At 44.5% G+C, this 26,506-nt stretch overlaps 11 protein-coding genes across 11 annotated transcripts in view; 8 read left to right on the forward strand and 3 right to left on the reverse strand.

Moving 5' to 3' along the window:
• The first annotated feature begins 186 nt into the window (after positions 1–186).
• On the forward strand, positions 187–4,180 carry V1514DRAFT_350212 (armadillo-type protein). The gene is made up of 3 exons (XM_066929399.1): positions 187–450; positions 533–3,729; positions 3,790–4,180. The coding sequence occupies exons 1-3, from the start codon at positions 224–226 to the stop codon at positions 4,029–4,031; spliced, it is 3,666 nt and encodes a 1,221-aa protein (XP_066785583.1). The 5' UTR covers positions 187–223; the 3' UTR covers positions 4,032–4,180.
• Positions 4,086–5,612, reverse strand: V1514DRAFT_361748 (S-adenosyl-L-methionine-dependent methyltransferase; the record flags this gene model as incomplete). The annotated part of the gene is made up of 3 exons (XM_066929720.1): positions 5,342–5,612; positions 5,176–5,267; positions 4,086–5,133 (listed from the first exon to the last, which is right to left on the reverse strand). The coding sequence occupies exons 1-3, from the start codon at positions 5,486–5,488 to the stop codon at positions 4,086–4,088; spliced, it is 1,287 nt and encodes a 428-aa protein (XP_066785584.1). The 5' UTR covers positions 5,489–5,612.
• Positions 5,613–6,393: 781 nt separating this feature from the next.
• V1514DRAFT_340749 (sister chromatid cohesion C-terminus-domain-containing protein) lies at positions 6,394–11,272 on the forward strand (the record flags this gene model as incomplete). The annotated part of the gene is made up of 6 exons (XM_066929036.1): positions 6,394–7,686; positions 7,758–7,973; positions 8,032–8,396; positions 8,459–10,174; positions 10,231–10,366; positions 10,469–11,272. The coding sequence occupies 6 exons, from the start codon at positions 6,394–6,396 to the stop codon at positions 11,270–11,272; spliced, it is 4,530 nt and encodes a 1,509-aa protein (XP_066785585.1).
• Positions 11,273–11,282: 10 nt separating this feature from the next.
• V1514DRAFT_325172 (uncharacterized protein) lies at positions 11,283–12,211 on the reverse strand (the record flags this gene model as incomplete). The annotated part of the gene is made up of 2 exons (XM_066926563.1): positions 11,283–11,836; positions 11,915–12,211. 2 exons carry the CDS (start codon positions 12,209–12,211, stop codon positions 11,342–11,344), a joined length of 792 nt encoding a protein of 263 aa, XP_066785586.1. The 3' UTR covers positions 11,283–11,341.
• Positions 12,212–12,415: 204 nt separating this feature from the next.
• Positions 12,416–14,093, forward strand: V1514DRAFT_275729 (uncharacterized protein; the record flags this gene model as incomplete). Its single annotated transcript, XM_066924907.1, has 3 exons — positions 12,416–12,481; positions 12,573–12,771; positions 13,108–14,093. 3 exons carry the CDS (start codon positions 12,416–12,418, stop codon positions 14,091–14,093), a joined length of 1,251 nt encoding a protein of 416 aa, XP_066785587.1.
• Positions 14,094–14,118: 25 nt separating this feature from the next.
• Positions 14,119–14,623, forward strand: V1514DRAFT_325174 (uncharacterized protein). Its single transcript, XM_066926564.1, has one exon. The coding sequence runs from the start codon at positions 14,301–14,303 to the stop codon at positions 14,502–14,504; it is 204 nt and encodes a 67-aa protein (XP_066785588.1). The 5' UTR covers positions 14,119–14,300; the 3' UTR covers positions 14,505–14,623.
• A 126-nt stretch (positions 14,624–14,749) lies between these two features.
• On the forward strand, positions 14,750–16,858 carry V1514DRAFT_302126 (Indoleamine 2,3-dioxygenase). The gene has a single exon (XM_066925564.1). The coding sequence runs from the start codon at positions 15,134–15,136 to the stop codon at positions 16,754–16,756; it is 1,623 nt and encodes a 540-aa protein (XP_066785589.1). The 5' UTR covers positions 14,750–15,133; the 3' UTR covers positions 16,757–16,858.
• Positions 16,859–17,439: 581 nt separating this feature from the next.
• On the reverse strand, positions 17,440–18,899 carry V1514DRAFT_275760 (uncharacterized protein; the record flags this gene model as incomplete). The annotated part of the gene is made up of 2 exons (XM_066924908.1): positions 17,440–18,446; positions 18,527–18,899. 2 exons carry the CDS (start codon positions 18,897–18,899, stop codon positions 17,440–17,442), a joined length of 1,380 nt encoding a protein of 459 aa, XP_066785590.1.
• Positions 18,900–20,300: 1,401 nt separating this feature from the next.
• V1514DRAFT_325181 (uncharacterized protein) lies at positions 20,301–21,780 on the forward strand (the record flags this gene model as incomplete). Its single annotated transcript, XM_066926565.1, has 1 exon — positions 20,301–21,780. One exon carries the CDS (start codon positions 20,304–20,306, stop codon positions 21,513–21,515), a length of 1,212 nt encoding a protein of 403 aa, XP_066785591.1. The 3' UTR covers positions 21,516–21,780.
• An 898-nt stretch (positions 21,781–22,678) lies between these two features.
• On the forward strand, positions 22,679–25,908 carry V1514DRAFT_152094 (OPT oligopeptide transporter protein-domain-containing protein). Its single transcript, XM_066924504.1, has 2 exons — positions 22,679–23,230; positions 23,306–25,908. Exons 1-2 carry the CDS (start codon positions 23,048–23,050, stop codon positions 25,895–25,897), a joined length of 2,775 nt encoding a protein of 924 aa, XP_066785592.1. The 5' UTR covers positions 22,679–23,047; the 3' UTR covers positions 25,898–25,908.
• A 301-nt stretch (positions 25,909–26,209) lies between these two features.
• V1514DRAFT_302136 (uncharacterized protein) overlaps positions 26,210–26,506 on the forward strand; it is a 2,343-nt gene continuing 2,046 nt past the window's right edge. The window contains exon 1 of the mRNA XM_066925565.1: positions 26,210–26,322. The gene's annotated coding sequence lies outside the window, so the exon portion shown is untranslated. The remainder of the gene's footprint in view (positions 26,323–26,506) is intronic.

Raw genomic sequence — 26,506 nt, forward strand, 5'->3', positions numbered from 1 at the left:
AAAATCGTCTCCGCAGTTGCTTACGTACGCAATGACGCAGCAGTAATATTAATATCTATGCACCAAGCACGTGTTCGCGCCCAACAAGGTTTTGCTGCTTCTTGTCACCCGCACGATCCCGTGCTGGCCGCGGCGCTGGTATTTCGCATCATGAAGCTCGCCTTCAATTCAACTCAATTCGATTATTCAGTTCCATCGTCATCATCTCCATTCACCGGTATATATGGCGTACAACGTCAATTCCTCTCAGGCGGTTCTGCCGCTGCTTGAGAAGCTGGCATTGCAGGATTCGGACCTCCGATTTATGGCCTTGTCTGACTTGCACGGCATTCTGGCAAACAACTCAGTCACGCTGGCCGCTGACTCGGCCGTCGTGTCCAAAATCACAGACAATGTGCTAAGGAGCTTGGCCGACAACAACGCAGAGGTCCAGAATTTGGCAGTCAAATGGTATGGTTACTTGTGTGTTTGATGGCTATTGTGCCGTGTCACCTAACTTATTTTTTTATGTTTTGTTTACCGGCTTGTCCAGTTTGATCCCGCTGTCCGCCAGACTCAACGATTCTCAGATTGGTTCCGTGATCAACACCCTCGCCGTGTCAGTTTCTTCGCCTACTGAAGACCTGTCGGCGACCGCATTGCGCACGCTCATCACACACACGCCGGCCACGGCTTCCACGGGCAAGTTGTTCGTGTCCAGGCTGTTGCACACGTTGCTGCCCTCGTTGCGCAGCTCCGCCGAGTCACTCGAAGTCCTGGTCGATCTCATCAATCGATTCGGTACCGAGTTCTCGTCCGAACAGATTCTCGATACCCAAAATGCGCTGGTCGGCGTGCTCGAGACCGGCAAGGGCATCGTCCGCAAGCGCGCTGTCGCCGGCCTTGGTGCGCTTTCCGTGCACCTGACTCCTGAACGATGGCAGTCGCTCACGTCGTACCTTCACGATTCGTTTGATTTAGCATCACCAAGCTCACCTGACCGCTTCCGTGTTCTCGTGTCTGTGCCCACCGCGCTGTGCAGGTCCGCGCCGGCAAATTTTAGCCCGTACGTGTTTTTACTTGCGCCTCAGGTATTACGTGCAATCACTGTGGTCGAGGACGATGAAGTTCGTGAGCATGGACTCACGGCTTTGGATACGTTTCTTTCGCTTTGTCCGAACGAAATGAACAACTTTGTTGGTGACATTATTGCTACAGGTGTCAAGTTTGTCAAGTACGATCCAAACTACGCTGAATTCGATTCTGATAACGAAGACAGTGATAATGATAATGATGACGATGACAGCAAGGTCATTGATTTAGATGATAATGAAGAAGAAGATGAGGACGAGGGCAACCAGTTTGATGATATTGATCTGGACGAAGGATTCACTGATGACGAAGATGTCAGCTGGAAACTTCGCCGTGGATCCGCCAAACTGCTAACTACTTTGATTGATACCCGACCAGACCTGATCTCTAACTTGTACTCGTCTCTGGCAAGTCTTCTAGTGTCTCGGTTTAAAGAGCACGAAGAGAGCGTCCGTGTCGAGGTTCTCAACGCTTTTGCTCATCTTGTTAAGCAAATCACAGTCGACTCATCGTCATCTTCGTATCCCAAAAAGAAGGGCAAGCGCCGCATGTCTGATGACAGTATGGTTCTCGAATCCGATCCTCGAGCTCTTCTTCCCGACATTTCCGGTCGCATATTCAAAATTCTCGCATTTCATCTTCAAAAGACTCCGGGTGTACTGACAAAGCAAGCATCAATCGTGGTAGCAACCGAACTGGTGGCAGTACTTCAAACTTTGCCAGACGAATTGGCTCGTTTTATTCCAGCGCTTCAGTCATGCGTCCTCATTGGCACGCTTCGTTCGTTTGCAATCAATTTCGTAACATCATTAACAGCTCATCATTCGCTGGCACAAATTTCAGTGCATCTTTTGACCCTTATCTCTATAATTACCACAACCGCTAATGACAAGTTTTTTAAAATTTCAAGCGAAGCGCTAGCTGCCGCCACTGACATTATCGACGTGATCACGTCTGACCCCACGATTAACGCTTCACAATATGTGTCCACGATTCGTCAAGTCGTCATCTCAAAGGCTGCCGCGCCTGATATTGAAGTTAGAGAAAAGGCAATTACCGCGATTGGCCAGTTACTTATCAAGGCACGATCATCTCTTTCTGAAGATGAATTTGCATCCGATCTTGAAATTTGTCTTGACAGGCTCAAAAACGAGACCACTCGATTGATTTCGATCAAAACCATTGATACTATCGCAAGCAGTCAACGCAAGTTGCCGCGGGAATGGGTTAACCATGTGGCTGTGGAGCTGACCGGATTGCTTCGAAAGTCAAACAAGTCCCTTCGTGCATCGGCTTTTGGTGCATTAAAATCAATCACGGACGACCAGGCCGCTGTCGACCCTGAAACTGCTGCTGGTATAATTGCCGTGCTTCGTAATGGCATAACTGAGGAGGATAGCACGTTATTAGGCCTGTCATTGTCAGTACTGGCAAATGTGGCCGGTGCAGTGAACACTAGCCCGGACCTTGTGGAGACGGTAACCCGTGTCGCACCATTAGCAACGTCAACCGCGACGATTACACCGTTCCTTGCACTGGTTGTTCAGGTTGCAAAGTCAAATCAGTCACTGCTTCTTTACGATAGCTTGTCACAACCTAATGTGATTTCCACTTCTGCTGGCCCGCGCGCGCTTGCTGCGGTTATCCTGAACGGAAGTCTTAGTGGAGAAAAGATTCCAATTTTGCAATCGCAGGCTGCAGCCAATGATGCCAATATTGCTCGAGGTGCGTTGCAAGTTTTGGGAGAACTTGCCAAGCTGTCACCAGAGTGGCCTTCCATTTCGGTAGATTTTTTGCTTTCCAAGTTTTCCGACCCGTCAGATGAAATTCGCATTACGGCAGCTCAAACACTCGGGTCTATTGCTGCAGTCCATGTTGATAGTTACGTACCGTCAATCATTAACAAATTAGTTCCTGAATCTCCTGATGTTTATTTGTTACTGATAGCGTTAAAGGAAGTTATATCTTTCAATTCAGCTACCACGCTTGCGCCGTTTACCGAAGATTTACGGATCAGATTGTTTTCGCTTGATTTTTCAATCGATGATGACAGTGCAAAGAAAGCTGTCGCTGCAGAATCGATTGGGCGTCTGGCTTTGTTAGATCCGGCCCGGTTCTTACCAGATCTTCAGCGGCGGTTGAGTGATGGTGGTGATAAGACTATTCTTATATCCGCAGTTAGGTTTATTTTCACAATTGAAGCCCAGCGATCGGACGACCAATACAGCGATCTTCTGCGCCCGATCGTGACTAGTTTCTTTAACGTGTTAAAGAGTGCAAACCTTGATGAGCGCAGATTGGGCCTGTCGGCAATTGCATCGCTCGTTCACAACCGGCCAAGTTTGTTGTCAGATCAGCTTGCAGACCTTGTGCCACTTCTTGTTCAGGATTCTCGCATTGATCCCAGCCGAGTTCGCGAAGTTCAAATGGGACCGTTCAAGCATAAAGTTGATGATGGCATTGATTCTCGCAAGGCAGCTTATGACGCACTGTTTTCTGTTGTGTCAGTGTTTGGTGACTCTCAACTTCTTGTTAATACCGTGGACATTATTGACCGTGCTATCGAGGGCATAGACGATGATCAAGATATCAAGATTCTCAGTTTGGTTATCGTAGGTCGCATTGCCGAAACATCAGCCCACGTCACACTTTTAGATTGTATAGTATCATTATTATTATTATTATTTTGATTTTAACTAATAATATATGTATATATAGATCTCGATGTTCTTGCGACCAAGTTTACACAGATTCTAACGCAAAAATTGAGAGAGACCGCGATTAAGCAGGAGATTGAAAAATTGAATGACTCTCAGCGTCGCGTGGCAAGAACCACTCAGCAAATCCAGGCTGCGCTTGGCGGTCTTAATTTGCAAGCTTTTGAAGCAAATGTTGTTGCGTGGACAAAATACATTAATGAGGTGTTTTCAAAGTACCGGGCCGGCCCGGAAACTCGGTGAAGTTTTATCAAAAAAACAAAAAAGACAAAAAAAAATATATATATTAATTATATTTTAACTTGTATGTACAAAATCTGCGCAGATGTGCTTAACACCTGGCGCAAAACTCTTAATATTTTCAATATGAACAAGCTCAAATGACAAGTGGTTGATTGAATTCAATGCCTGCGTAGTGATTCTTCCCCAAAGGTCAATTTCCGTATCTTTAACGTTTGCATGCACATGTAATGCCGTACTTGTTAATGATGACAGCGAACTAATACCTACCGCAGTTGGCCACCCTTGCTCGCTAGATGGCAACAAGCCGAGATTTACATGACTAAAGTTTTGACCGATAGAACTGAGACCGGTTCGGATCCTGTTCAACGCATGCTCGTTTGATTCTAAAAACACAACGATCCGGGCACCATCATAGTGCCATTCCTCGTCGTGATGGACCAACTGTACTGTCCATTTGTTTGCCTTGGCACCACGCACCAGGCCCTCCACGCTCCACGGATTAATCTCCCAGCATAAAACCAAACTGGCACCGGACTTGACATATGAAAAAGTAAAGTATCCAATGCCTGCGTACAGGTCGACCACTATGGTTTCCTTTATGCCGTCAAATGTGAGCACGCGAGCCTTTTCCTTGACGTTACCCCTACTAAACATTGTGTATCTGGGGGCCCATGTCTGCCAGATACCGTTCTGGATTGTGCATGCCCAAAATTCTGCATCCAGATTGCTGCGAGTCGGATCAGTCAATGTTTCGGTAGTGAGTTGTTGGCCAAAATCGCCGTGCAGGCAGCGCAGGTCGGTCGGATGCCGAATCGTGTTATCCTGCGCGGTTATGGGCGCGTTAACGGCCACATGCGTGAGGGCTAATTCGGCACATAGTGCGGAATAGAATTGAGCACTTGATAGCCTTGTGGAAAAAAAAGAAGCCCATTGTGGTGAGTTTTCGAACGGACCAGAAGTTAGTAACAGCAACTTGCCGTAGATGGAATATCGGTTGGGCACGGCCAAGATCAGTTGCATGAAATCAATGTTTTGATCTGTTAAAGTGCTAGTAAATCTCAGCACTGACTCAGTGGCTTGTTGAAGACTGGACAATGCTAGCCTGTCACGATCGATTTTGACACCGCGAACGCATTTGATTGACCAGTCGTGATTCGGTATGGATGGGCCCAATATGGCTTCAAGCTTCTCAAAAACTTTACTTAGCTCAGCATCATCATCATCACCATCAACGTACTAACAGTTTTTTTTGATAAAACCCATTTAAAATGTTAGCTTATATTTAACTTGATTTTTTACAAAAATAATACCGTGGACGTGTGAATCGTGAACCTGCCCTGATCCGCGTTATGTGCTATGCCGCCAGTTTTGTCAAAAATTCCTAATTTTTCTAACGCATTTTTAACAGCCTTAACAGTGCCTGGGTTTATAGTAGTTATCACTAGTCGAGAAGACATCCCATCGTTCAAGTTCAAGTTCTGATGGGTTTTTTTTTTTTTCAAAGATTCAGGGTCCACCCCACTAAATATTGACAAGTGCGGCGGTGGAAACGCGTGCAAATACCAACGATATCAAGCGCATGCATTCTGTCACGACATATTTTTAAATCAGCTTGTAAAAAGATCCACAATTGAGAACTATTGCTTGCCTACTAAATAATTGAAGCCCATTGCGTTGGCCAGCCATGAAGCCTGCAGATGGCGAAAGGAATCAGATTCCAACAACGCCAAATGGAGCTCTTCAATACACGCCGTTGACGTCCATTACTCCGATCGCTCCAGGTGAGAAGCGAATGAAATTTATGAAACTCAGTTATTGATTACATTTTGTACCAGTCACATTAATGGTGCCAGTTGCCGACGTGGTCCAACAATCGTCATTATTTCAAGTGTCAGAACAAGACAGCGACCGATCCAGCCAAACAATGTCTTACCTGAACATGCCTCCGCAAAACCCACAGCATGTATATTACATTGAGCAACATTTGACTGGGTTTAAAAAATATCTTACTGCTTCAGACATGAGCCCTTTGTACGGCAATTTTTTTAATTTTTTTTTTTTTTTTAGTTGTGGGCACATGTTTTGTTTCTTTTTAGTCTAATCGCAATGTGTTCAATTTCAGGTCGTTTAAAGTGCCGGAAGCGTTTGCGTCGCTTCCTGCAAATGGGCAAGTACAAAATGATGATTCTAATGTATTTGGGTTGCAACCGTTTTCAAATCGGTTGTTAAACTCAGCTGCTGTTCCGTTCAATTGCAAGTATCATCATTCTCCTTCATTAAAACAGCGCGCGACCTAACTTGCCTCATAGATACTGTTGCGACCAGTAATCCTCCACCAGTGGTTCTAAACAGTGAACAGGAAATGACGCTTGAAAATTTACTAGAATCTGTCAAACAAGCTCCTTTATTCAGTACATCAGCCTATGCACGCAAAAGACCAAAATTGGAGTCAGAAGTCAACGGTGACAAGGACAGCACTATATTGCCGCAAACTCCGAGCATGGCAGAAGCTTCGTATGAGAAAAATGTGCCGTCATCAGCTGCTACATCATTCGACCAGCCGAGTCCAAGTCCCAAACGGAAGCCATCAGTGGATTTGAAGCCAGATACTGAGGATCCGGCTAGCAAGGCAAAGGCGTCATTAGAAGATCTTGAAGATTTGATCGAGTCCGTGTTTGAAGCAGATGATGATAATGCGGATGATACATCCGACATTAAGCGTGCTCAGTCGAATGTTTGGCTTGTATCAGATGATGTGACTAGCGAGCCGTTATTATCGAACGACATTGAGGGCAGGCTTGAATCCGCACTGCGTCGGGCCATTGTTTTAAACGTTTACAATCAAATCCAACTCGATGATATACTGCGACTTCAGAAATTGTGTTTGAGATCAATCAAGAAGGCGGGTGAGATTGCTTGGGGTGGACTTGAAGGGCTGAAAAATAGATCTGAGCATGAGAATGTTGGCTTATTTTCAATCATTGAAAACGGACTGAAGGCTTGCAAGACCGTGTTGCGTTCAATGCTGAGTCCGCGTGAAGAAAAACAAATTTTTTCTGAAGATGCAATAAAGGACATTGTTGAATTACTGTCAAATCTTGTTGATAATTTGCTTGTTCCACTCATATCGCCTGTTGACGATTCTGGTCAATTAATTTCTTACAAAAAGTTTCTATGTGGAATTTTGCAAGACGTGACTAGGAATTTATCATTGCTGTATCAATTACTGTCCTTGCAAGATTTAAGCGAGAGTATTACCACTCGGTTAGAATTTGTGTGCATTGCGCTCATTTTTGTTGAGAACTTGACAAAAGAAAAAGATTCTTTACTGGGTAGTTCAAATATCGAGAACTTGCGAGTGGCCGCCATGGACGTGATTGCCCAAATTTTTGCATCATACACTGATCAACGCACGTTTGTGCTGAGCGAGATTTTAGCTAGTTTAGAGAAACTTCCAGTTAGTCGATTGTCTGCTCGTCAATATCGACTTGTGACTGGTGGCAATATTCAGTTAGTTACGGCGTTGATAGTTAGGCTTGTGCAAATGGCAGGGTCAATTGATACAAGTAGAATATCGTTTAATCAATCAATTAATATGACAATAACTGACATGACTCCGGATGAAATTGAAATCGAATCTCGTGATCGTACAGAGGTAAGTTAAACTAAGAAAACAAAAAAAAAAAAAAAAGAAAATAGGTACCTGAAGGCTAATGTAGTGTGTAGTTTGTTGAATTGTGCCAGAAGGCTAATAATGAAGCAACAAAAAGTGCAACTGATGTGGTTAATTTCCTTGTAGAAAGGGCAATGAAATCAACAAAGTCAGGTGATGCTCCTTATAGGGTTCTTTTGGATCTTTTTACAGAAGATTTTATTTGCGTTCTTGACCTACCGGAATGGCCCGGAACTGAAGTTCTTTTAAGATGCTTAGCCATGAGAATGGTTAGTAACCCCTCTTTCCCCCTCCTAATAAGGGGTGTCTAATGTTAACGTTTGATAGATATCTTCTGCAGATCCTGAACAGTATGGCGCGCAAATCAATTCGATGGCTTTAGATGTGCTGGGAGTTATTGGAGTTAAGTTATTGACCTTGCACCTACAGACAGGGCCCACTTTTGATCTTGGCTCAGAGTCAACACCAGAAGGCTTGGCAAAATTTGATACGGCAATGACTGATATTTTGACATATTTGCATAAAACTCAGGCTGCTGGTTCTTCATCAAAAAGTTCTTACAACTGTTTCCTGACCACGTGGGCTTCTTTAATAAGCTCTGCGCAAGTTGAAAACACGGGTCAAGTAGGCACAGAAATAATTCGCAAGCTCTTACGGTTAGCTACAGATGAACAATGGACTATTAAAGAAAAGTAAGTATAACCCACAAGGTTTTAGTAAATTTTTTTTTTTTTAATTAACCATTCCATTTTAGTTTTGTGTCGGAGACGCCAGGTTCGATAAAGTTGAAGTACGCTCAGTTTCTTCGCTATACTTCATTGTACAAACTATACGACCGAGTTCTGGCTGAAATTTTGCGGTCGTTAGACAACCCGAGAATTATCACACGAACCAAAGGATTACGCGTGCTTAACATGTTACTTGCCAAGGACCCTTCGATTTTGATAAACAAGAATGTTTTAAGCTCGGTGGCGGCGCGATTGCGGGACAGTTCGCCGCAAGTTCGCGATGCGGCGGTTGATATTGTTGGCAAGTACATGTTGATCAAGCCAGTACTGATTCAGGAATTTTACATGATGCTATGCGATCGTGCTGGTGATACCGGGACCGGCGTAAGGCGAAGAGTGGTCAAGCTGTTAAAAGATGTTTATCAAATAACTCAAGATTTAGATATTAAGGTTGAAATTGCGGATAAATTATTGAAAAGAACTGAAGACGTCGATCCCGGTGTGCAATCACTGGCGAAAAAAAATTTGATTGAACTCTGGTTAGGCCCGATCACGGCTAATGATGATTTGTCTGCCAAAACCGATATCGATGGTCGATTAAAAATCTTGATTCGTGTTCGGGAGCGAAACGAAAAGTTGTCACGACTTTTGGTTATGTTGATTCAAGACGTGGATTCTCGTGACGGTGACCTTGTAACAGTTCAGCATTGCAATGCTGCATCGATGGCCATGGTTGAAAGCTTGTTCCAATCAGTCAGTGATGCCAACGATGTTCAATCTTTCCCATTGTACAGTCTTGTTGGCCTGTTGTCAGTATTTGCGATTGCCAACCCGGGCTTGTTTTCTGTGGAGCAGGTCAGAAACATTCACATGTACTTGGAGCCGCCACCGTTATCACAAGATGGCGGCGTCAATGGCGAGAAGGAAAACATGCTGCCGTACTATGTTCTCATAATTCTGCACCACGTGCTTCCCACCACGGGCACTTTGGCGACCAATTTTACTGGCGAAGTTTTAAACGTGTTGTTGTCACGATTGAGCAAGTTCAACCTGCGGGAATTGTCAGAAGCCATGCCATGTCTTTGGCACGCAAGTGTGATTTTGAAGCAGACTGTGCGGTTGGCCGTGACCGCAACGTCGTGCTTGAAATTGTTAGGTCAATACTGGCCACTGGCGGTATCGGGCAAGCTAACCGCAGCGGATGCTAAGCTTGTTCGGTTACTTCATTTGTTGGGCTATTTTGGCAGATATTGTGAGTTAACAGAACACAGCAAAATGTTTAATGACGCTTTAAATGTGATTGACCCAACCCGACGAAGAAAAACTCGGCAGGATCAGGAAGCAACTGACGAAAGTAATACCGTGAAACTGAAAAATTCTGCAAGGAAGGCCAAAATTTCTGAGGCAATGTTGACGCCCACGAATGTGATTGTGATGGTATTGCGAACGTTCACGTTGGCAACCGTGAACGGCTCGATCAGGCGAACGGCGGTGCGGAACATTGGCATGGTTGGCATTGCACATCCTCAAGTTTTTGTGTCAGACAACGTGCTTGCAGTTTTGGACGCCGTGTTTCAGAGTCACGACCGAGAATTAAAAGACACGGTTGTTAAAGTCCTTAGTGAGTTTTTAACTCATGAGCAAAAGAAAGCGGATGAAGCAATCAAGGAACGCGGACATGGGGCCGAAAAAGTGGATATCGAAGTGCTTCAGGGCAATACTTTAAAATTTGCCAACGATGGGTAGGTTAATTATAATTTCTATACATATTTTTGTTTAGCTAATTTTTTTTGCGCAGGGTGTGTGCTTCGCTTGTTCAAAAATATTTAAACGGCATTATGGAAATCACCTTGGAATCGGAAGATGAGTTTGCGCTTGCAGGGATCCTGTTAATGGAGAAAGTGGTCAAGCAAGGATTTCCAAATCCTCGAACAGTAAGTGGAAAATATTAGCCGGCAAGACAAGAGAAAACAAAAAAAAAAAAAAAGAACTAATTAACTAATTAACTAACTAACTAACTAACTAAAATGATGTAGTGCATTCCAACGTTGATTGCATTAGAGACGTCGTCAAAAGAACACATTAGTGGCGTGGCGCAAGAAATGCATCAAAGATTGCATGACAAGCATGAGTCCCTAATTGAAGGCGGGTACGTTGACGGTCTGAGGCAAGCTGCCGAATACAACCAGCGGTTGGCACGGGCTAAGCCGGACCGGGCCGAGTGCAGGCACGGGCTCGAACGGGCGTACGCTGTCGTCAAGGCCAACCGGGTCACGAGACGCAAGTTTTTGATTGCGGTTGCCAAGTCGCTTGACTTTGATACCAGCAGGCACGTAGGAAGGCAAGCATTGGCGCACCTGGCGTACGTCCGGTTCGTGGTGCCGAACGTGGCTGATTTGGAATTTACGGTTACGGAAGAACCTCATTACGTGATCCAGGCGCTGGACAGGATTGTCACGTCCACTGGCATGACCGTGCTGTATGCGATAACCGACATGCAATCCAGACTGGCGCGACAGCAGCAACACCAGGTCAAGACGGACGAAGAAGAACAAGCCACGATGCTGTCGACGATCGCGACGCAATGCGCGATCGTGTATGCGGCATGGCAATTGCGGCAGCATTTGAAGAAGCAATACAACCTTGTCGAGCAGGCATGCAGGCAATTCATGACCGCAACCAAATCCGGCAAGGAGCTTCGGCCGGTCACGCGGGCGGCTAATGTTGAACGGTTGGAATTGGCATTTTTTTGCTTGCAAGATGAGTTTGAGGATCGAGACCAGAACTTGATTGTTTTGGATACGGTTAAGGAGATTCTGGTGGCTGCAGATTATTCATGATGATGTAAATGGGGAATGCTTGCTACGATAGTAAATTTGCTAAAAAAGAATATATATATATCAATTTTTTCACGACTGCACGAGAGCAACCAACGAGAAGTTTGAGTTGGTGCCATGATCATCACGATCACTAATAAACTGCTTGACAAACTTTAACGCGCCGGCGGCCAACACGTCGTCGTGCGGATCCAAGTCTTGGGTAAGCAACACCGGGCCGGACTTGCGGCCGTCCAATTCGTACAGCGCCGAGGCTTGCTTGACGAACGCAACGTAATGCAGGTCAACATCGTCCGAATCCGCAGCAGGTGCCTGCGTGACGCCGTCGAGTGCAACCGCGGCATGCAAGCTTTCCAATTGGCTTGATGATTCAATCAGTCGCGCGCGTTGTTCGGTTACGTGCGAAGAAGAAGAAGAAGAAGAAGAAGAAAAAGAAGACAAACCAAGTTGACGCAGGTCATGTCGTAATCCTGACAAGAACGATCCGGGCACGATCAAATCCTTGGCCGGACCGTTTAATGTGGCGTGTAATAACGCGTACGTGCCACACGCGTTGCGAATGGTTTGCTACACCAAAACAAAACAAAAGAACAAATTCGTAACCACCAAAAAAAAACAAAAAAAAAAACAAAAACTCAAACCTACTTTCAACCAAATCACGTCATGGTCATGGTCATGATCATGTTGCTGACGATTGCTCGAATTAGTCGTGACCGCGTCACTGTTCGGAAACACGAGCATGAGTGCCAACGCCGGCCGGTTCACGAACGCGAGCATCTCCGCATCGTCAATGGCAAACACGTCTTGAAAAATGACGCGTGATGGCATGCCAATGCTATGTGCCAATTTTGTCAACACTTCGGGATTCGATTCAAGAGGCACAAATGATTTTGTCATTTTTTTTTTGTTGCCAAATTGTGTCTTGAAGATTGTGGAGATCATGTGAAGTTCTGCGACGACTTATCGGCCTTGATTACGTAATTGATTACAATTTGATGTCACGGAGAGCCGCACCCCACCAACTAACAATGTTTGTGGATTTCAACCACCAACATTACAATCTGGATTATTTCAAAAAGAAAAATTAAAAAAAAAACAAAAACTACTTGATTTAAAGGGAGAGAGAGGCTAGAAAAACAAAATATTATGGCTGACGCTGCTGAACAATCCGATACCGCAAGAGCCGAGAAGATTGCGGCGGCTAGAAAAAGAGTATGCATTTTTAAAAGCAACGAAATCAAATCTTTTTTTTTTAATTGGTATTGTTGCTAACCTGGGCTTATACGTCGTTGTTTTAAAATAGTTTGAAGAGTTGAAACAGCAACAACAAACCGCGGCATCGTCAACAACAACAACAGTAGCAGCAACATCAAGTTCGACAACATCATCGAAAAAGAAAAAGGCAGGCAAGAAATCAAAGACCAAAAAAGTGGAAGGATCGGAAACGCCTGATCGGGCAGATACGGAGAGTCCGGCGATTAAAGATGAAGATGTTAAATCTGGTGCAGGTACTGCTGCTGATGAAGATGAAGATAGATCAACACTGCCACAAGCGGGAAACACAAAATTAGACAAGAATGAGAACGACATTCCCGCCGAGCCTGTATCTGCGCCTGCGCCTGCGCCTGCTGCAGTTGATAATAATGATGATACTACTGCTGCTGTTACTAGCAACAACAAAAACAATGACAATGACAATGATGAAAATACCAAGGGGGTCAAGATCGAGAACGAGGCTGGCGAATCAACTGATCAGTCAATCGAGAACGATATCGGGAACGGCATGTTGTCGCCATTGCAATCACAATCACAATCACCACGCGCGGCAGGAATCAAAGACAACGACGAGGTTGCGAAAGAGATCAACCCGTTAGCAGGTGTTGATTCGAGTCATCATGAGCAAACCAACGCGGCATTACATGAACATATTGCGAACTTGCAGGCTGAGATTGCTGCGCTCAAGGTTGAGAACGCGGCGCTAACAGATTCGCTTGCGACTGCGAATGCTAAGATTCAACTGGACGCGTCCACGATATCGGTTCTGCAACAAGACGGTAGCAACAACAACAACAACAACAACAACAACAACAATGGCAATGTTGATGACGAAGAAACAAGGAGCACGGGTACGGCAATATTGGCAGGCAATAAAGAAGAATACTACAAAAACTTGGAAGCCAAGTTCTCGCGTGAAGCGCAGGAACGGTATTTATTGGAACGAGACTACGCGTCGCTTGCCCGCACGCATGAAAACGTGGTGAATGAATTGGAACGGTTGAAAAATGCAATCGTGCATGACCGCGACGAAGTGGAGAACCAGCAACAGCAACAAGTGACAAACAGGTTGGGTGCGACTTCGTCGTCGTTGTTTCGCACGGCGCAAGGATTTTCAGCCGCGGTGGTGAAAGGCGTGACCGGCAGTGCGAATGCGGTGATTGAAACCGCTGGCACGAGTCCGAACTTTGGTCGACGGATCAGCGCCTTGTATGGAGGGCATAATGGCGGCAGTGGCCGTGGCAGGGCAGGCAGTGGTGGTTCGGAAGGGTACGCGGACGTGGACCTGTATGACGATGCATTGCCAGAGGAAGACGAAGAAGGCGATGACGAGACTACGTATCAAGTCAGTGGTGGGACCACCTTGCAGCAGAAACAGAAAGCAGCAGAGGAGCAAGAGAACGAGTTAGTACGGCTTCAAGGGATTGAGGCCGTGAAGCAACGAGACGAATGGCTCAAGACGGAAATTACGAAATGGAAGGGATTTCAGATTGACTTGTCGACATCGTCAGTGCCAATTCCGGGAGTCGGCCCGGTTTTTGAAGCGTGAACAAAATATATAATATATATATAATGTCGTCGATTGCTTTGTTCAAGTATATTGCTGTTACTCATTGCATGTATTTTTTATGACGCAATCAATAAAGGGTTCGAGTACCTCAGCACTGGTCTTGCAACTAACTAGTGACGTGACTAACTATTAATTAATTGAAGCATTAAGTCCGTAAGCGAATGCTATATTCCATTTGTCCCGGGAATGATGACATTGAGTTGTCATATCCATCCATCCATTCATCCCACCCGAAGAAAGTTTTTTTTTTTTTTTTTTTTGGGTTTGTTTTGTTTTGTAAGCAAAAAGTTGGCATGTCGTTGCAATTTATTGTCATTGCAACTGGCTTTTTTTCTTTTTTTTAATTTTTTTTTACAGTTACCTGGAAAACGTAGACAAATGGAACTCTAGAAATAAGAAAACCACTTCAAACATGGTCCTTTTGCCGGGGGCCACCGGGGTGTCAATTTGGGGTCGAGCCCGGCTTTGGCCCAGACAAGTAAGCAGAGCGCGGGTTACCGCCAATTACGTGATGGCTGACGTTGCATGAAGCAAATTAGCCGCGGAAGCAAACGTTGTAATAAATGTGCAAACGTTTGTGGCCGTACACTTAGTCAGCGTGGCCTGACTCTGACTTTGCTCCCCCCGGCCGGGCATTCTGAGGGTAAGGGCTGAACTGGCTTGTGCATAAACTTTCCTCGAATTTTTTTTTTTTCCATTTGCGCGGCCTCGAGGGGGGGAAGAAAAGGTAAATTAACGTTGAAATTGTGTTTGTATATAATAGAGTACAAGTGCAAGGAAAGGGCCATCTTCAGGTTTATCAACCATTTCGAACGTTTGCCTGTATTCTTTTGTATTTTTTTTTTTAGCAACCAGTTCAATTCAGGGTGTACAATATTTTTTTTTTTATTTTATTTTGTTACCGGTATATTTTTTTTTTTTGAAAGAACTGCAATTTCAAAAAATAAAACTGTCAGACGACAGACGTCAGACGACCCCGACGACAGACCAGGCGGAGCAAACAACAAAATTAAAACAAAATGCTGCCGTCCATTCCGAATCCGGTCGATTTCGACGTGTCATTAACCACCGGGTTCGTGCCCGATCGGTTACCTTTAACCAAATTATCAGATTCATATTTTGCATCATGGGAATTCACGGCATCGATTTTACCGTTCTTAATCATGACCGGTAAAGTTCGAGCCGTGATTGATTCGTCAAGTTCGTTTCCGGAATTAAATGCGAACCGGTTGGCAAATGATAGGGATCAGCAACGAAGAGCGTATTCAATCTTGGGATTTATTGCTCATGCATATATTTGGTGTGGCGATGCGAACGACAACAAAAACAACAAAAACGGTGCCACCGCCAGTGATCATTTGCCGGTGCAGATTGCGAATCCGTTGTTGCAATTGTCTGAATGGCTTGAAGTGCCACCGCTGGCAACGTACGCTGGCCTATGCTTGTGGAATCATCAGCCGTTGCTTATAAACAACGACGACGACGACGGGCACGAGGTCGACCCGAGCAAGCTCGACCTGTCATCATTGGCAACCTTGCACACGTTCACGGGCTCGATCGATGAATCATGGTTTTACCTGGTCTCCACCGTGATCGAAATCAAGGGCGCGCAATGCATCACGCACATGCTCGACGCCATGCACGCGTGCCGGCGCGACCTGCCGCACGACGTGATTGTGAGCTTGCAATCGCTGGCCGAAAAAGTGGACGACCTGATCCCGATCTTGACCCGCTTGCCCGAACAATGTGACCCGCACACGTTTTATTACCGCATCCGGCCGTTCCTTGCTGGTTCAAAGAACATGGCCGATGCCGGATTGCCTTTCGGTGTCAGGTATGGTGATCAATCAAATTATCGGCAATACGCTGGCGGTTCGAACGCGCAATCCAGCTTGATCCAAGCGCTTGATATCGGGTTGGGAGTCCGGCATCGGCCCACTGGTGTCAACAACAACAACAATGATGATGATGATGATGATTATGCCAAGTCAAACAATTTTATTCATGAGATGCGGCAGTACATGCCAGGTCCGCACCGCCGGTTTTTGGAACACCTCGAGTTGGCCGCCAATATTCGTGACTACGTGCTTGACCATCAACGTTCAAACCCGGCATTAACATTGGCTTACGATGCCTGCCTGGCTATGTTGCGATCGTTTAGAGACAAGCATATTCAGATCGTGTCACGATACATCATCATTCCGGCAAAATCCAGATCCGCAACCTCAACCATCACCACCAATCTTTCAGCCACCACCACTACCACCACCACCACGTCGTCTTCATCAAAATTACAGCAACAACAACAACAGCAGCAACAACCGCGACAACAATTATCATCCACAAAAAAACAAGGCTTGGCAAACGTGTCCGTTAATGAAAAAAAATTAGCCAGGGGCACGGGTGGCACGGCACTGATCCCGTTCCTGAAGCAAGCCAGGGACGAAACCGGTGAACCTGCGGCCGGGTCATGGGCTGCCCGCTTACTTCGTGACGATGCTTTTTACTCTCAACGATCATCACAAGCAGGCATGAACAATGCTAACACAACCGCTGGTACGGTTGATGATAAGGAACAATCGGTTGGATTGGCTGGTAAATGGAGCGTAAGTGATGATTACGGTGGCATATGTCATTGGTAAAACAAAAAAACCAAAAAAAAAAAAAAAAATTTCTGTAGGGATGGGACTGTTTAGACAAAAATGGAACGGATCATGTTATAAATCGTTTCTTTATTTTTTTATTGATTATTATTATTATTATTATTATTATTATTATTATTATTATTATTATTATTATTATTATTATTATTGTTATTATTATTATTACTATTATTGTTATTATTATTATTATTATTATTTTTTTTATGCTTCTTAGCTTTTGGTTTTTGGTGTTTTTGTGTTTTCATTTACTACCAAAAGGCTGGGGGGATAATCATACACGTACTCATCATGTACAAACAAATTAATTTTTCACGTAAAATATACAAAAAAAAAAAATTTTATGCCATAATTATTATTATTATACCTACCTACCCACACAAATGAATATTGAAAAAAAATTTTAAATAAACAAAAAAAAAAAATATCACATAAGTCTAATACAAAAACAAAATAATAATAATACTAAACTATACCCGATCGGTTTCATATGCATCCTTTTTTTTTTTATTTTTTTATTGTCTTTCTTTTTCAAAAAAAATAAAAATCATCCACTCCCATCTATAAAGAAAAAAAAAAAAAAAAAACCCACAAAAATAAATAAAAAAAAGTGCAATCACAATTAATGAGAAAAAAAAATAAATAATTATAAAATATAAATTTTTTCAAGCCTTGGTTGGCACGAGTGTGGCAGCAGCCAAAACGGCAGGTAATTCTTCATTGCCGATCGAAAGTAAGGCCTTGATGGTCCAAGCAATAAACAAAAGTGAAATGATCAAAAACCAGAAAAAGATTTGAAACGGCACGGTCACGTCAGTCTTTTGACAATAGTCACCTGCCCAGTAAGTTCGTTGCCTGGTATCTTCATCATACGTTGACGTGCAAGCACAGGAGTAATAACCTTCCTGGCCGTAAAGTTGAGCGCACGTGCCGTGGCCGGAGCAGAAATTGGTCATGATTTCGCATTCCTGCTCGGTCGGGTATGAAACTTCTTCAGCCAAGATGCCGATCGACACTGCGGGCGATGTGTGCTTGTCACCAAACGCATCCGAACCCGCGGCCAAGGCACGCTTAGTGTTCTTCTTGGAAGCAGAGCCATTGGCAGCTCCGCCGGCGGGCAACAACACGGTCGTGATCGGCACGGACGGCGCGGTCTCGAGCACAAGTTTTTGCAGCAAGTTGGCAAACAGCGTGCGACCGGTCGAGTACTGTACCGAGTCAACACCATATTTGTTCAACACGGCGTTCAATGAGTTAAAAAACAACACTGCTAATTGCGAGTCATCCCTGGTGGCTTGCGCAAAATTGTCAACAAACACGTTGAACGCAAGCACTTCGGACATGAGCGCGGTGTCGACCGGGTTGGCGGCATCAAACACGGCAGCCACGGCATCGTTGCCGATCGTGGCCTTGAAATCAACAGCCAAGTCAATGTCTTCAACCGAGGTCACGCACTGGGAACGCGAAATCGTCATTTCGTAGCCAGGGATGCAAAGGTCCAAATCGGGCACGACCGAAATAAACGAATCCTGAGACGACGCAAACACGCGCGTGGCCAAATCGCCAACCAATTGCTGAGACTCGGTAAGAAACCCGTTTGCCAATGACTTGAACGACTCAGCATCAGGCGTGTCTGCGATAAAGAACGCAGGCTTGGACTCGGGAAAGATGTCTGGAATTGCATGTCAGTCAAAAGGCAAAAAAAAAAAAAAAGGAAAATGCCATTTCGGGCATGTGCTATGCTATATTTACCCTTAGTGTTGGACACGCCAGAAACAACAACGACAATGTTTTCGTTCTGGTCCCTCCACAGGCCGGTGTGCTGGCCGCTGAAACGGTCGAGTTCAAGCACTTTCATGTCCTGACCCTGAAATCCAAGCTTGTGGAAGCGAGAAACGCCAAGTCGCTCAGCAAATACCAAACGAGCCTCAGCTGGACGCAAGTTTGGAATGTCGTGATGACGATGCTGGTGGTCATTTTCTCCGGCCTGAGGGAACGCAAACACGGCAGCTGGTCGGGCAGACGATTGGCCCGTGCCAGCGGCAGCAGCAGTAGCAGGCAAGCCAGCAAGAGCGACAATTGCCGCAACGGACGCCGCAACAGAAGCAAACGGTTGCAGCAGCATGGCGGATGATATGGGTTGGGATGGGAATAGGATGAGATTGGGACGGGGAAGGGTTGGTGGTGAGCTCAAGCAGGAGGCGGCGACAGTGAAGAAAATGGGCCAGTGAAAATGGCCGAAACGCCTGAGCGAAAGATAGCGAGCGCACCCGCCGGCGTCTGCACGGTTGCGGCACATCTGCGCCAACGTCAGACGGGTTAGACTTGCAGCGTGGTGTGTCATGCCTGACATAACGCCATTTAGGGCAAGGGCACAAAGCGTCACGTGGTGCGGAGAAAGGTCTCGTTACCCTGCACCTGATTCCTAGCACGTGGCGGCCACGCGGCGATCACGGGCGATCAGGCAAGCCGGTCAAGGCAGGAATCGTGTTAAAAGTGCGCTTGGGGAAGGGTTAGCCACGCTAAAAATACTGACACAAGAAATAGCAAATATATTAAACAGTAATAATAATAACAGTAATAAACACAAAAATAATTATATAAACAAATAAACCAATAAACAATAATATCAACTAAATATCAATTTGCCTTGGGGAAGGGTTAGCCAACGCTAATAATACTGACACAAGAAATAGCAAGGAGAGAAAAAATCAAACGGAAAGAAGCTTGAGGAATAAGAATAAATAGTGGAGGTATAACCCTAATCCTAAAACCTTCAACAAATCGGACGTGACGTGTGCGAAGGGCGCATTGATTGCTCGAGTGGGAAACGATCAAAACCGGGAAACGGACCAGCAATGAGCAGCAGCACAGTTGGCAGGTGCGAATTCAAGGCTGGATGAACGATTCACGGTGAATCACGTGCCGTAATCGCGTAAAACGTTTATCAATCTAATGCTGCAAGCAGCAGCAGCAGCAGCGTACGCTGGTTGGTTGTTGACAAGTAGCGATCCGGGCCTGTAGCTAGAGTGTTATGGTTGTATAGTTTTTGCATGCCATTCATTGGTTTCGCTATTGCATTGTTATCAGTTCCACCGCACGTGTATTTTTTTTTATACATTTATAAGATTCTACCCTCATTTCTCCACCAATTAATTGTCTTTGCGTTGCATTGGATCGCATTGTATTGCATCCGACATTCACATTTCCTTCTCTCCAGCCAGCCCAAGCAATTGCATCAAGCCCGTTTTTCTGCTTTGCTCTTCTGCTCAACCCAATTTCCATGTCGACCGCCGGTCACGCCGGTTTCGGTCGCGGTCGCGGTCCTGGCCACAACAACAACAACAACAACAACAACTACATCAGCAACAACCTGCCCGGCCACGCGAGCAGGCCCGGCACGTTGCATAATGATCGGCATGCGGTCTCGTTGCCGCCAATCTCTAAAATCACCGACTCACCCGCCGGAACGGCTGACCAGCCGCCGCCCCTCGCACGTTCTCACGTTTCAAGCACGAGTCCTTTGGCCATGCATCCAGACTCGTTGCCATCGTCACAACAACAACAACAACCACAACAACAACAACAACAACAACAACAATTACAACAACAATTACAAGCAGCGCCTACTGCTCGGCCTGAGTACTACAGCGCTTCGAGTGCTACTGACCCCGGCCAACAATCACACTCCTCCCCATTCTATCGGCAACCACCACCACCACCACCACCACCATCACAGCACCCCCCACCGCATCAGCCGGGCGCTTCATATCCAGCATACCAACACGAAGTGCAGTCCTGGTATGGCCAGGCTTCTGCTCCTTCGTCGTTTCATGGTGACCACCAGCCAGAGTTTCCAACCGATTCCTCATCCCGCAGCCAATTGTCATCCGTGTCGTCGAACGCGTCCTCGGCTACTTCGACTGCATCGACCGCAACCACGTTGTCACCACAAACCGGCGGGCACCAATTCCACGCTCATTCTGCCCTTCGCCATTCTTCTCAAGTGTCGCCCAGAATCGCCCCGCCAGTCGTAACGTTTCCATTCGCGCCTCATCCGAACGCGCCTTCTCCCACTAAAGGCTACCCATACGCGTTTCCAGATCCTGGATCATTACCGCCTCCAGCTACTCATTTGCACCAGCATCAGCACCAGCCACCTCATCCTGCCATACCACCACCGCCTCCTCCGCACCCACCTTCACAGCAGCAGCAGCAGCAACAACAACATTACGCCACATCTCCACCTCTATCCGTACCTAATCAAGCGGGCTCGTTATCTAGAGCTTCAATCGATTCCTACGATCGTTTATCTGCTCGCAGCATTGACCTAGACGATTCTCAGCATGCTGCGAGTGCGTCTACAAACTTTCCTGGCCTGGGGCCTTATTCACGATCGCCTGAACTGCGGCAGACTCACAAGATTGCCGAGCGCAAGCGCAGGCGTGACATGTCTTTACTTTATGAAGATCTTAAGGACATCTTGCCAGATGAGAAAGGGGTCAAATCTTCCAAGCATGAACTCCTTGTCCGTGCAATCTCGGTCATTCGTCTTTTGCAACGATCGAATGATGACCTGCATCTTGAAGTTAACGAATTACGGGCACGGCTTGGTATGCCACCCAAACGGGCCATCTCGCTCAGTCAATTAGGCCGGGAATCATCTACCGAGAGCTCAGATGGTGATGAGGATGAGGATGAAGATCTCCATCATAATACGGGCGACCCCATGGACATTTAATGCCCACATTATAACTACCAGGTTATGCCTATAGCGCTTCTTTTTTTTTCCCCACTTTTTTCTTTTTTTTTTAATTAAAATGTACTTGGCGTTTATGGAATAGTGTTCATTTTTTTTAATTCAATTATAATTAATGCTGGTTTGTTGTCATGTTCTTTTCTTTTTTTTTTATCACGATCTTGACGGTTTTTTTTTAAATGTTACTTTCAATGCCTCTGACTTTGTATAATTCTTATATGATTAATGACCTTGGTTTTAAATTATTTTAATTGTTTCATATGACTCATACTGAACATATTGCCAAACGCTACCATACATCAAAGCAAATATGACACACTATACTCGATACTATTTCCATGGTCATCAAATTGCACCAGAAGATGTATCGGTTTGAATCCAAGACAATCAAAATACAATTGATGATGCATCAAATGAGACCATTCGTACCGTTTCTGATGTCCTTTTATTCTCAAGCCGGCTATTTTCAATACACCGATAACTGTACCAAAAATACTTTGGCCACTTACTTAAATCCCGGAAACGGCATTTCTCGGCATTAGGTAATGAAGAAATCGCATTGTTTCAGTTTTGATAAGCCATGATCAATAATAATAAAACATGTAGTAAATATATTAACGAACAAGGTCCGGTGCAGCCAAGCAAAAATGGCGTGCGCTTTTTGTGCGTTGACCATCAACCAGCACGACCAACGGGTCTGTGTTTACCGTGCTTACCTCCTTCACAATATAAATATTTAAAGTGGTACACAGTCATGAATAGATCATGTATATGATTATTATTTATATTTCTTTTAAAAAAATGCCATTCAAAACAAGTGAAAAAAAAATGTAACGGTTTCTTGCAGGGTAGTGATTATAGATATTTTAAAATGGCGTAATCCATAGCTAACAAAGGCACAATATATAAGTTAGATTATAAATATAATATCTTAGTTTTTTGTTTTCTTGACCTGCCAAGGGCCCTTTAATATATAGTAACTTATTAAGGGACCTTTATGTTTTTTTGCACCCCAACATCATTGTGCTTGTGTGTACGGCCCATCCTTTGCACCGCAGCTCACGATTAATCCCCGTACTGGCCGGCATAAGCCGTGCAATGAAGTATAATTGAAGTATAATTGCACAACGAATTGATAGTTCCAAGAAAAGGGTTAAAAGATATACGCTCAGGAGGAATTCAACATCCATTCAGTATTATTAAAATCTGATAATTATAGTTATATACCACGTCTTCTGTTTTCCAAAAAATTTAAATGAATGAATGAATGCTTTTTGGCTCAATACCTATAACCTTCTTGTTTGAAATAATACGTGTTAGTTTTCAAATTCGTTGGATTGGCGCTTTTTTTTGGCAAAGATCTTTTTTTTTTTTTTCTTCTACAGGTCTCGGCACATGCATCTGCATTGGCATTGTCGCCAAGGAGCAACATGTACAGATTGCCAGCGTCCAATTTTTTTTGTCACTTCTGATTCGTCGTATGGCATGAATATTCTAATGACGAAAAACCCATCATGACTGTCGTTTACCTCATGGTACCAGTTAGCAAACTCGAGGGGGGGGGGGGGAATTATAAAAAGAGATCTTGTATCTGCATCTTGTATCTGCCATGTCCTTCCCCTATTGTATCTGATATCGCAACTATCAAGTTCAAGGAGTCGAAATTCATTTCAAAATATCTATATTTGGTTTTTATTGTAAGAATTTCAAGCAGCTTGCTGTTCTTTTTTTAATGCATTTCGGAGATCTTGATTCTAACATTCCATAAATAGATCATGACGAACGACGAGAAAAAAGTTGGCGTGATCACGGTGGCCGAGACTGACGATTTGGTACAAACGGTGGAATCATTTGATCTTGACAAGAAAAAAAATTTGCCAATTATTATTTCGACATCTTCATCGTACTTTCATAATCGGAACGCGGTCCTTGAACGAATCTTGTCATCCGATGACATGAATGACATTTTTACCGAAGATGCCGATTTCATTATTGAAAAAATGCAAACATTAGACGCCGTGGAAGCTTTGGAAGTGTTGGATGAAGCTTATGATTATTTCGACACCGATATTAACTTCCCGGAGAAATCACTCAAAAAGATTGCGCTTTTGCGCAAGGGTGAGGAATCTTACGGTCAGGGACCGGTACTGTTTGACCTTGACTTGCGTTTGGAGGCTTGCCTTATCAAGTATCATTCCCCTTATCCCGAGGTGCGATCCGTGTGCAGTCCACTGGATGACCCGCTCGTCCCGGTCGAGACTTTTAGGGCTTACCTGATTGGCTCTGTATGGGTCGCGATTGGAGCGTTTATCAACCAGATCATTAATTTCCGTCAACCCAGGTTCAGCTTGACATCTCAGGTCATTCAATTATTGGTTTACCCATCCGGTCAGGCACTGGCCAAGATATTGCCGGACAAGACCGTGCTTGGTATTCGTTTGAATCCCGGACCTTGGACTTTTAAGGAACAAATGTTTACCACAATCATCACGAACGTGGGTGCTCATGGTGCCGTGTTTATTACCTACGCGCCTACCATGAGGTTGAAAATGTTTTACGGTCAGGAATGGATGGGTTTTGGATTCACGGTCGCCATGGGATTTTGCGTGCAATTCTTTGGCATGGGCATGGCTGGCGTTCTGCGCAGATGGGCCGTGTACCCGGTCAAGGCCATGTGGCCGACATTGTTGCCCACTATTCAACTTAATCGAACGTTATTACTGCCCGAGACCAGGCGCACGATTCATGGCTGGTCGATTTCTAAATACAAGTTTTTCTTTGTCGTTCTTGGTTGCTCATTTTTGTACACGTTCATTCCCAATTATCTGTTCACAGCGCTAAGCACGTTTAATTGGATCACCTGGATCGCACCTCAAAACAAAAACTTGGCGTTTGTATCCGGTTCAAGAATTGGTGCCGGGTTTAACCCAATCTCGTCATTTGATTGGGCAATTATCAATTATTCTTCACCGCTTGTGTTGCCGTTCTTTACGGTCGTGAACAGATACATTGGCACGGCCATTGCTGGCGTGATTGTACTGATTGCATATTACAAGAATTACATGTTTTCAGCGTTTATTCCTCCGAATACGGCTGACGTGTATGACCGGTTTGGCAAAGAATTTAACGTGACGCGCGTGCTCACGAACGGCCGGCTCGATGTGGAAAAATACATGGCTTATTCTCCTCCTTACATTTCTGCCGGTAATTTAATCTCCATGGCGGTCGCGTACATGATTTACACGTTCGCGTTTGTTTACATTTTGTTAAACGAATGGCATATTATTAAGGAAGCAGTGGTTGGGTTTTACCATAACTTAAAAGACAGGCAATTATCAAACTATGAACGGTACAAGGATCCGATTTCGGTCATGATGCGCAGTTATGCTGAAGTTCCGGATTGGTGGTTTTTGATCGTGCTCGTTGGTTCGGTCGTGGTCGGGTGCGTGTCCATGGCCGTTTTCCCCACCACCACGCCAGTTTGGGTGATCGTCGTGGTCGTCGTGATTTCGATCGCCATTTTGATTCCGTTTATTGTGTTGTATTCTTCCACTGGTTATTTCATGTCCATGAACATGCTGGGCACGTTGTTGGGTGGATACTTGGTGCCCGGTAACGGCATTGCCTGCATCTTCACCCGCATTTTTGGCTACGGCTTGGAAGACCAGGCTGAGACGTTTGTTGGTGATCAAAAACTGGCACATTATTGTAAGCTGCCACCGCGGGCAGTGTTTCGTGCTCAAATTTATGCGTCATTGATTCAAATTTTTTGCACTGCTGGCGCTCTCGAAATCTTGATCCAGAGCTTGCCCGATTTTTGCAGTTACACGCAAGAATCAAGGTTCGTGTGCGTGTTTGCGCATTCGTTGTATTCAGACTCGCTCTTGCTCGGCGTGGTTGGTCCCAAACGCACGTTTGACATGTTGTATCCGACATTGAAATGGTGTTTTTTAATCGGTGCCTTGTTGGCCGTGCCATGTTTTTATGCCCGCAAGTTTTTCCCCAACAAGTTGCGATACGTGCACCCGGTTCTGTTGCTGGGCGGATTTTTACGTTACGGTGCCACGTATAACCTGTCGTATTACACGCCCGGTTTTTACGTGTCGTTCGCGTTCATGTTTTTCATTCGCCGCCGGTTTTTGGCCTGGTGGGTAAAATACAATTACATCCTGTCATCTGGCTTGTCCGGCGGGCTCGCGTTCGCAGGAATTTTAATATTTTTAACATTGCAACTTAAGCCCAAACGATTGATATGGTGGGGGAACAAGATTCAGAGCGCAGGTGTGGATGGCAAGATGGTGGCCACGTTGAAATCCGTGCCAGCCGGAGGATATTTTGGCGTGCCGGAAGGAACTTGGGAATGATTTTTTTATGATTTGAAGGTTTTATTTGGTTTTTTTTAACGTGAATGAGATTAGAATAGTATGGATTGTCAACGTAATATATGCATGTTTTATAAACGTTTCATTATCGGTAGACGGGACAATTCATGTATCGTGTAACTAAAAGTACAAAGACGTTTAGCGGTTTGTATGTGGCGTAATTAATACTCAATTTACCCGGCTTTGGAATAAAAGAAAAAAATTTTGGGAGTTTAATTGGGAGGGAAAAAAAAAATAAATAAATTAAAATTTCTCCCGGCTCTCTTTCCTTTTCCCTTTTATTATAATACAAGTCCTTAACGAAATTGTTTTATTCAAATAAAAAATCGTTAGCTCTTAAAGTATTATAACTTTTTTTAATTACTATATACTTTTAATTTCTCTTTTTTTTTAACTTATATAAATTGGTGAGTGATATGCAAGGAAATTAATTCATTCTTGTGTGAAGTTTTTTTTTTTTTTTTTTTTTTTTTTTTTTTTTTTTGTTAAAAAAAAAAAAAAAAATGGTTTAAAAAAAAAAATATTAGGAAAAATATTAAAAAAAGTGAACAAAAGCAATAAAAACAAAACAATGTTTAATAATAAAAAAAT

This window comes from Lipomyces japonicus (assembly GCF_038497905.1).
Source record: "Lipomyces japonicus strain CBS 7319 unplaced genomic scaffold V1514scaffold_4, whole genome shotgun sequence".
Lineage (NCBI taxonomy): Eukaryota > Fungi > Ascomycota > Lipomycetes > Lipomycetales > Lipomycetaceae > Lipomyces > Lipomyces japonicus.